Source organism: Herpailurus yagouaroundi, unplaced genomic scaffold, assembly GCF_014898765.1.
Source record: "Herpailurus yagouaroundi ecotype Mexico unplaced genomic scaffold, PumYag 159, whole genome shotgun sequence".
Lineage (NCBI taxonomy): Eukaryota > Metazoa > Chordata > Mammalia > Carnivora > Felidae > Herpailurus > Herpailurus yagouaroundi.
The window spans coordinates 46,701,763-46,712,190 of NW_024412400.1; the positions used below are offsets into that span (position 1 = coordinate 46,701,763).

At 35.3% G+C, this 10,428-nt stretch overlaps 1 protein-coding gene across 1 annotated transcript in view; it reads left to right on the forward strand.

Annotated features, from left to right (window-relative positions):
* The window catches only part of AADAC (arylacetamide deacetylase), a 31,844-nt gene extending 21,682 nt beyond the window's left edge, over positions 1-10,162 (forward strand). Inside the window, 2 exon segments of the mRNA XM_040481125.1 lie at positions 5,912-6,478; positions 10,154-10,162. Coding sequence (XP_040337059.1) covers positions 5,912-6,478; positions 10,154-10,162 — 576 coding nt within the window.
* Positions 10,163-10,428: the final 266 nt, after the last annotated feature.

Here is a 10,428-nt window from a genome sequence, read left to right on the forward strand (position 1 = left end):
ACCAATCCCTCAGAGATACAAACAATTATCAGGGAATACTATGAAAAATTATATGCCAACAAATTGGACAACCTGGAAGAAATGGACAAATTCCTGAACACCCACACTCTTCCAAAACTCAATCAGGAGGAAATAGAAAGCTTGAACAGACCCATCACCAGCGAAGAAATTGAATCGGTTATCAAAAATCTCCCAACAAATAAGAGTCCAGGACCAGATGGCTTCCCAGGGGAGTTCTACCAGACGTTTAAAGCAGAGATAATACCTATCCTTCTCAAGCTACTCCAAGAAATAGAAAGGGAAGGAAAACTTCCAGACTCATTCTATGAAGCCAGTATTACTTTGATTCCTAAACCAGACAGAGACCCAGTAAAAAAAGAGAACTACAGGCCAATATCCCTGATGAATATGGATACAAAAATTCTCAATAAGATACTAGCAAATCGAATTCAACAGCATATAAAAAGAATTATTCACCATGATCAAGTGGGATTCATTCCTGGGATGCAGGGCTGGTTCAACATTCACAAATGTTCATACATCACATTAACAAAAAAAAAAGAGAAAAACCATATGATCCTGTCAATCGATGCAGAAAAGGCCTTTGACAAAATCCAGCACCCTTTCTTAATAAAAACCCTTGAGAAAGTCGGGATAGAAGGAACATACTTAAAGATCATAAAAGCCATTTGTGAAAAGCCCACAGCTAACATCATCCTCAATGGGGAAAAACTGAGAGCTTTTTCCCTGAGATCAGGAACACGACAGGGATGCCCACTCTCACTGCTGTTGTTTAACATAGTGTTGGAAGTTCTAGCATCAGCAATCAGACAACAAAAGGAAATCAAAGGCATCAAAATTGGCAAAGATGAAGTCAAGCTTTCACTTTTTGCAGATGACATGATATATTATACATGGAAAATCTGATAGACTCCACCAAAAGTCTACTAGAACTGATACATGAATTCAGCAAAGTTGCAGGATACAAAATCAATGTACAGAAATCAGTTGCATTCTTATACACTAAGAATGAAGCAACAGAAAGACAAATAAAGAAACTGATCCCATTCACAATTGCACCAAGAATCATAAAATACCTAGGAATAAACCTAACCAAATATGTAAAAGATCTGTATGCTGAAAACTATAGAAAGCTTATGAAGGTAATTGAAGAAGATTTAAAGAAATGGAAAGACAGTCCCTGCTCATGGATTGGAAGAATAAATATTGTCAAAATGTCAATACTACCCAAAGCTATCTACACATTCAATGCAATCCCAATCAAAGTTGCACCAGCATTCTTCTCGAAACTAGAACAAGCAATCCTAAAATTCATATGGAACCACAAAAGGCCCTGAATAGCCAAAGTAATTTTGAAGACGACGAAAGCAGGAGGCATCACAATCCCAGACTTTAGCCTCTACTACAAAGCTGTCATCATCAAGACAGCATGGTATTGGCACAAAAATAGACACATAGACCAATGGAATAGAATAGAAACCCCAGAACTAGACCCACAAACATATGGCCAACTAATCTTTGACAAAGCAGGAAAGAACATCCAATGGAAAAAAGACAGCCTCTTTAACAAATGGTGCTGGGAGAACTGGACAGCAACATGCAGAAGGTTGACACTAGACCACTTTCTCACACCATTCACAAAAATAAACTCAAAATGGATAAAGGACCTGAATGTGAGACAGGAAACCATCAAAACCCTAGAGGAGAAAGCAGGAAAAGACCTCTCTGACCTCAGCCGTAGCAATCTCTTACTCGACACATCCCCAAAGGCAAGGGAATTAAAAGCAAAACTAAATTACTGGGACCTTATGAAGATAAAAAGCTTCTGCACAGCAAAGGAAACAACCAACAAAACTAAAAGGCAACCAACGGAATGGGAAAAGATATTTGCAAATGACATATCGGACAAAGGGCTAGTATCCAAAATCTATAAAGAGCTCACCAAACTCCACACCCGAAAAGCAAATAACCCAGTGAAGAAATGGGCAGAAAACATGAATAGACACTTCTCTAAAGAAGACATCCGGATGGCCAACAGGCACATGAAAAGATGTTCAGCGTCGCTCCTTATCAGGGAAATACAAATCAAAAACCACACTCAGGTATCACCTCACGCCAGTCAGAGTGGCCAAAATGAACAAATCAGGAGACTATAGATGCTGGAGAGGATGTGGAGAAACGGGAACCCTCTTGCACTGTTGGTGGGAATGCAAATTGGTGCAGCCGCTCTGGAAAGCAGTGTGGAGGTTCCTCAGAAAATTAAAAATAGACCTACCCTATGACCCAGCAATAGCACTGCTAGGAATTTATCCAAGGGACACAGGAGTACTGATGCATAGGGGCACTTGTACCCCAATGTTCATAGCAGCACTCTCAACAATAGCCAAATTATGGAAAGAGCCTAAATGTCCATCAACTGATGAATGGATAAAGAAATTGTGGTTTATATACACTATGGAATACTACGTGGCAATGAGAAAAAATGAAATATGGCCTTTTGTAGCAACGTGGATGGAACTGGAGAGTGTGATGCTAAGTGAAATAAGCCATACAGAGAAAGACAGATACCATATGGTTTCACTCTTATGTGGATCCTGAGAAACTTAACAGGAACCCATGGGGGAGGGGAAGGAAAAAAAAAAATAAGAGGTTAGAGTGGGAGAGAGCCAAAGCATAAGAGACTGTTGAGAACTGAGAGCAAACTGAGGGTTGATGGGGGGTGGGAGGGAGGAGAGGGTGGGTGATGGGTATTGAGGAGGGCACCTTTTGGGATGAGCACTGGGTGTTGTATGGAAACCAATTTGACAATAAATTTCATATATAAAAAAAAAAATTGACCAAGTACTGGTCCATAAAGCAAGACTCAAAAAATCACCAAATTTAAATCACACCTTTTGGACTCTTAACCACAGTGCAAAAATGTGGGAAATCAATAAGAAAAAGACCAACAAGAAAACATCCTTCTTTTTATGGAAATTAAAAAAAATACAGTAATTACCTAATGGCCAGTATTTAATAGAATATGTATCTTGTATATATTTTCCCCACATTTAGAACAATATTTATAGGAATTGTATTTTATTTTATTTTATTTTATTTTATTATTTTTTTTTTAATTTTTTTTCAACATGTATTTATTTTTGGGACAGAGAGAGACAGAGCATGAACAGGGGAGGGGCAGAGAGAGGGAGACATAGAATCAGAAACAGGCTCCAGGCTCTGAGCCATCAGCCCAGAGCCTGACGCGGGGCTCGAACTCACGGACTGCGAGATCGTGACCTGGCTGAAGCCGGACGCTTAACCGACTGCGCCACCCAGGCGCCTCAGGAATTGTATTTTAAAAGCATATGTTTGAAAAGAAGAAAGGCTAGAATAAGCATTTGACTCAAGAAATCAAAGAAAAATATAGAAGGAAGATGATAATAATGATAACAGAAATTATGATATTCAAAATCAAGCTTACAGTAAATGTGAACAAAAAGCAAAAAGTCAATTATTTGAAAGGACTAATAAAAAATTTAAATCTCTGTAAAGACACATGAGGAAGAACAAAGTCAGGCATAATAATGTCAGGATTGAAAAAGGGACAATTCTGCAGTCCCTAAAATATGAAAATGAACTAGCCGTCAATGAGTTCAGAATGAACATTGTAATCTTTAAAAGAGAAACTTGGAAAAACTTTAAAGTAAAAATGATATTTCATAATATTTAAATCCAATAAGCAAATTCCAAGAAAAATATAACTTTCAAAACAAGAAGAAATGAAAATCTGAGATATTTTATAATCATTACATTAAATCAATAATTAAAAAATTGTACTGCTAAGAAACTTCACTGGAAATTTACAGCGAACATCAGAAAGAAACCACTCCAAATAAATACAAAATAGTCCAGAGAATAGGAAAAGAGTGTGCAATCTTTAATTATCTTCAGAGAAGCACATTGTTTATGTTATATCTGACATAAGGAAGGAAAACAGTGGGCCAATCACATTCAGCAAATGAAGATATTACCATCATGAATAAAGTATTAGAAAAATATACATATACCACATACATATTTACCATGACCAAGTTGCTAATAATGCAAGGAAAAATATATTTTACAAAAATAAGTGAATTTTACCACATTAATAAAGGAAGCAGAATTATACTAGATGCAGAAAAAACATTTAGTAAAAGTCACAGTAACAATTATTGGTTCACTAGGAATAGATGGAACATCCTTAAACAGGTAAACTACATTGATTAAATGTGTACAAATGGTATAATTTTAAAGAAATACACAGAACTATATACCATAAAATGGGGGATGAGGAGGAAATGGGAGTGCAGTCCTTTTGGGGAGGAAGAGGGTATGTGGTCAATTCAGGGTATATGATAAATTCCCTGGCCCTTGAACATAGTTACATTTAAATTTCTGTCTTACAAGGCTATATATTTGATTTTATATGTATTATATTTAGCTACAAAGGCAATTTGCTTTTAATATGCATGTTCAAAGATTTTGGCTACCTACCTGTAAAGTTGAATTTATTGGTCAAATATAAAATAGTCTTGTATCTTTTCTTAATTCAATCAGCTACCTCTTAGCTACCTATTTAATGATTACCACACGTCTGCTAATGTAAACAGTGTTCTTCATACTAGATAGTGAGCTAAATGGAATGTAAACTTATCTGAGACAAAACACTGAAATGATTATTTAACTTCACTACATATTTTTTTACATAAAACAATTATTTTTATATAACACAATATGGTAATGGACTTATAAATATTTTATTTTACAAACTATAATTACTAACTGTGCTTTAAATGCAATGAAATAAACAGTGCTGCCATTTGCTGTTGCTAGTATATAAGTCTGTGTGTAAAATGTTATATTTATACCAAATTTAAAAATGTCAGAATGCTTTCCTTTTTCAACTCTATATTAAATTTTTAGAAATAGACTTCAATTTAAACATTATACTTTACTCTGAGGAGCATAAGAGTACATGTGGCTTCAATAATTACTACTTGTGACCTATGCTAACAGATCTCAAGGTTTTGTATACATCAGAATCACCTGAAAGACTTGTTAAAACATAAATTGCTGGTCCCTCCCTACTTGAGTCAGTGTGTCTGGGTGAGGACCCAAGAATTTGAATTTCTAATAAATCCTCAGCTGATGCAGATGCTAGTGGTCCAGGGACCACACTTTGAGAAGCTAATCTAGAAGACACAGTGGGTCATTCCAACTTGCAGGACCAAATAAATGTACACAAAAACATCTGCTAAACTTTAGTGCTCAATGTTACTGGTCTCCAAATATTTTTGATCATGTGTCCTATTAATAAAAGAAACCTCTAGTATACCCCCACAAATATATGCATATTAATTTATAGATAAATTTGTGTTAATGCACTAATGTAATTTGAATATTTTAAAAGCATAAATATTCAAATGAATTAGACTTTTGCCTAACATTCATGTGTTTTGTATCAGAGCCAAATTAGAATGTTAGTTAGATGATCTTTCCTTTAAATGTTAAGGCCTATTGATATCATAATATATGTACATACTTGTTTTACTTAAAAAGTGTTTCCTCTGATTGCCATTCTTAGTTGTCAGGGTAGATATTTTGCTTTTTAATCACATATTAGATGATCTCTTTCCCCACTCATGAGGAAAGTTGTACAAATCATTTTGTTTATATTCACACTATTTAAGACACGTAGTCTTCAATATAATATTGAAAATTGGAAAGTTCTTTGAGATCTATTTTTTGTTGTTTCTGATTATCTTTTTGAGATTCTGGATTTATCCTATATCCACCTACTGTTTGTAAATAAAAATATTTTTAAATAAAAATTATTATCTGAGCAACTTATTTAAATTATTTTCAGCTCATAGATGACTCGGATGTCAAGATCAAACTCAAGACCCAGTCTTTAATTTATCCTGCTCTTCAGACTCTTGATATGGATTTACCATCATATTGGGAAAATTTACACTTTCCACCTCTGCCCAAATCACTGATGGTCAGGTTCTGGAGTGAATACTTTACCACAGAAAAATCACTTGCAAAAGCTATGCTCTTCAAGCAACATGTACCAGTGGAATCAAGCCATCTGTTCAAATTTATTAATTGGAGTTCTTTGCTCCCTGAGAAGTTTAAGAAAGGGCACTTTTATAACAGTCCAACTTATGGTAGTTCTGAGTTGGCTAAAAAATATCCAGGATTTCTCGATGTGAGGGCATCCCCCTTGTTAGCTGATGACAACAAATTGCGAAGTTTACCCTTGACCTATGTCATCACCTGTCAATATGATGTCTTAAGAGATGATGGAATCATGTATGTCACCTGACTTCAGAATGCTGGAGTTCAGGTGACCCATAACCATATTGAGGATGGATTCCATGGAGCACTTTCCAATTATGCACTTAAAATTACACATAGATGGGGCGCCTGGGTGGCGCAGTCGGTTAAGCGTCCGACTTCAGCCAGGTCACGATCTTGCGGTCCGTGAGTTCAAGCCCCGCATCAGGCTCTGGGCTGATGGCTCAGAGCCTGGAGCCTGTTTCCGATTCTGTGTCTCCCTCTCTCTCTGCCCCTCCCCCGTTCATGCTCTGTCTCTCTATCCCAAAAATAAATAAACGTTGAAAAAAAATTTTTTTTTAAAAATTACACATAGAGTAGAAAATCAGTATATGAGTTGGCTAAGTGAAAATCCATAGTAAAAATCTGAGTAGGGGTTCATAAAATATATATAAGCCCCAGAATAGGAAACAACTTAGAATCAAAGGTTATGTTTGGATTGGTGTTTATCATCTGTGACCTTTCTAAAGTCTTCATAGCCATCATGTTGTTTGTTTTTTAACTCAGGGAGTTCTCTATTTCTTGTCCTAAGTGTTGTTTATTCACTTCTGTACCTTAGAAAATATTTACTTTCCTGTATATCTTTTCTTGCTGCTGTTACTCATTTCTTTAGCTCTAATTCACAGCTCTAGTTTTTTTTTTTGTTTTTTGTTTTTAATATTTATTTTATTTTTGAGAGACAGAGCATGAGCAAGGGAGAAGCAGAGAGAGAGAGGGAGACAGCACAGCTTCACCTGAGCCAAAGTCGGATGCTTAACCTGACTGAGCCATCCAGGTACCCCACAGCTCTAGTTTTTTGATTGCCTGACAGTATTACTATTGAGAAGAAAGCTTCAACACATCTGGCTTGTGAAATGCCAGAGCTTCAACTGACATGGGTTTAGGGCCTTGAAATGCTGCCTTGTAGGCACTAAGACAGTTAAATAATACCATTTCAAAAAGGAGAGCTCTTTTCAATGCTAAAAATATAGGATTTTTCTAATCTATGAAATTATAAAATAAACTTACATAAGTTTATATATTCAGCTTTGTCTTCAATAGTGTAGTAGCCAAGATGTCTGAAGAAAACCTTAAAGTACATACACCTCAACCTGCTGCATGAAATAAATAACAAACCTTTACAAATCATGAATGGTTGAGTGAAAAGTAGAGGAATGTTCAGGGCCAAAAACGTTAAGAAGGTGCAAACCCAGATTCCTACCTGAGATTTATCTCTGACATTATAAGTGACACCTACCTCTATCAGGTGGCCTGAGGTGGTGGGAGATATTTGCATCATCGCCCAATGATAGGCAAATAATTTTCTCTAATCAGGCAGTTCTTAAATCTATAATCCTGTCTTAAAGTGTAGATTTTATTATTATTATAGTATGGTGAGGCAAACAGATCAGGAGGTGACTCTCGTTGGAAAGTTTGTTACTCACAGGTGGCCAGAGGCGTGAGTATGATACTTCATGAGGGGACCACATGGGGAAGCCCCAGAGTTGGTCTGAAGGCAGAGAGAGCAAGGGGAAATGTGAGTGAAAAACTCTTGTGGTTTCTACAGGAATAGGCAAGGCAGAGTAAACAGGGCAAGTAAGCAGAGTAAGTAAGATTGGGCAGCATGAACAATTTCAGTGGACTTTGAGGTACTGGGGCTATTTCTGTTTGTCTGGTACCTGGTCCTGAGGTGATTTGACTAAAGGGGTAATAGTTGTAGGAGACTGGGTGGGTAAGGGTTTTTGGTTGGTTTACATATGAATGGCACACTCACAGGCCAGTTGGATGCTTATCTCTAGGCATTAGCTGACCCTGAGAGGGACAGTTCTTTCCTGGTCAGCAAGTCCTCAGATATCAAAACACCAAAGTATTAGAAAATAAAACGATACCTTAATACAAATCCCAAAGGATGCCACTGGGTAGCAATATTTGAGTTCTATTAGAGACTCCCTCTGCAGTTGTCTAAGTAGTGTGTGCCTCCAAAATGATTCATGCAGGTACTACAAAAAAATTTTTAAACACTTCCAAATACATCAGAGTTCTATTTCAAAGTTTTCTTAACTTCTGAAAAAACAAGATATGAAAACAAAACTTGCAAAAGAATCAGAAAACAAAAACTCTCACTTTTTAAATGTGTATGTGGGAAGATAGATATATAGCTATATATGAAATATCATACAGTCTAGAGGACACAGCTAATCCTGTTGCATTGAAAGGAAATTTCAGTCTCATACACCAATCACAATATGGTAGAAAAAAAAAGGCTTAAACTTGAACTCAAGATGTTAGGAAGAAATTACATAAACCCAAGAAAATTAAGGAGAAAGACTTACCAAATTTTAAAAAGATATAAATAAGTAAATAAATTGGCATCGTTAATAAATGAAATTTCTGGGTTTCATACATTCGGTAATATTGATGATCCTAATCAACCTGGCATCCTAGTTGAGAAGAAAAATGCACCAAATAAGAAAGGATAAATGAAAAAAGTTACAAAAGAAGTTTGTAGATTAGTTTGTTCAACAATTAAGATAAACTTTTAAACCTGGAAAACCTTTTTTTAGCAAAATAAACATGAATCTAAAATATGTTTTCTATCTTAAATGATACATTAGCATACTAAAAATTTCAAAAGAATTTTGACACTGATCAGGCTACTACTGCCTTTCCTATCACAAAAAACAAACACAACAACAACAACAACAAAAACAGTGTTCCTGAGAGAGTCTAAAGGAGAAAATATATCAACCCTTTAAAAATCGAATGCTAGGGTGCAAAAAAAAACCATTTCTGTATTCATTTTATTAAGTAATTTTATCAAAACTAGCATGACAGAAAAGGAGAAAACTCCAGATCGTTTTCACTTATGCAGTGCAATGAAAAATTCTAAAAACATAAACAAGGAGAATACATTAGCAGATCATAAGACTAATATATCATGACTAAGAAGGGTTGATATAAGGGGTGAGAAGATTATCCAATGTTTTTGTTAGCAACAATGAGAAAAATCATATTCTTGTCTCTAAATATCTTAAAGAGATCTAAAAATTAAATTTCACTTTTTAATTTTAAACAATATGTGATAGTAATAGAAGGATATTTATATGGCTAAATATTTGCCATATAAAATTTTGCCCCATGCTAATCCCTATTCAAATTATTCAAAAATCAGGAATATCTATTATTACCTTTCCTGAATTTCGTTGTTCCGGATAGATACCATCCATTTCAATTAGGCAAGAAAAAAAAATTTAAAACGTAAACAATTGGAAAGGACTTAAATGATCACTATTTCAATTTACTTGGATAATTTAAGATAACCTATAAAATGCCATTAAGATAGAAATTCAGAAATGTGGAAGTTTAGAAAATCAATAAGCGAAAATTATTATATTTCATATCAACAAAAAAATAACCAGTTAGTAGAAAAGCTAGAAGATATTTACAGATTTTCTCTGATCTTTTTCGCTTTCCTCTCTTGTCTTTCTATAGGGCTTTGCTCTTTTCCCATTACCACCCCCTCCCAATGAGCACTGTGCACATTTTAAGTCCCTTCACTTGAGTAATGTTCTATGATCTATTATGACTCGTGTACACCATGTTCACCCGTTAGGCATACTTTCTCTTTTGGGGGTAGGAGGTGTGATTTTTCCTCAGGCTTACGCATTTCATTTTTTCCTCTCTTCTTTATAGTTTTTCCAGACATCTCTCTCCCATTCTCTGTAAAGACTTGAGGCAAGAGCTTGGGAAATGATGCTGCTGTAATTTGCTGATTAATTTCTCTTTACAGGCAATTTGAAGTTTGAGATTGATTGTTAAATTTTATTTGTTCTTGTTGGACTGTATAGCTTGGGGGAGGATGTTTCTTAAGATTTGAGTTTATATAGTCACCATTATCCTTGACTACTTGGATGATAACAGTTAAAAATTAAAACACAAAAGTGCTTTAACAACATATTAAAGTCAGCTGAAGTGAATTTTAGGCATAAAAGATAGATATAAAGAAGTAGGCTACATTGGAGAGAGCCAGATATGGAAGATTTGAAAGAGATTAAATACATGGAA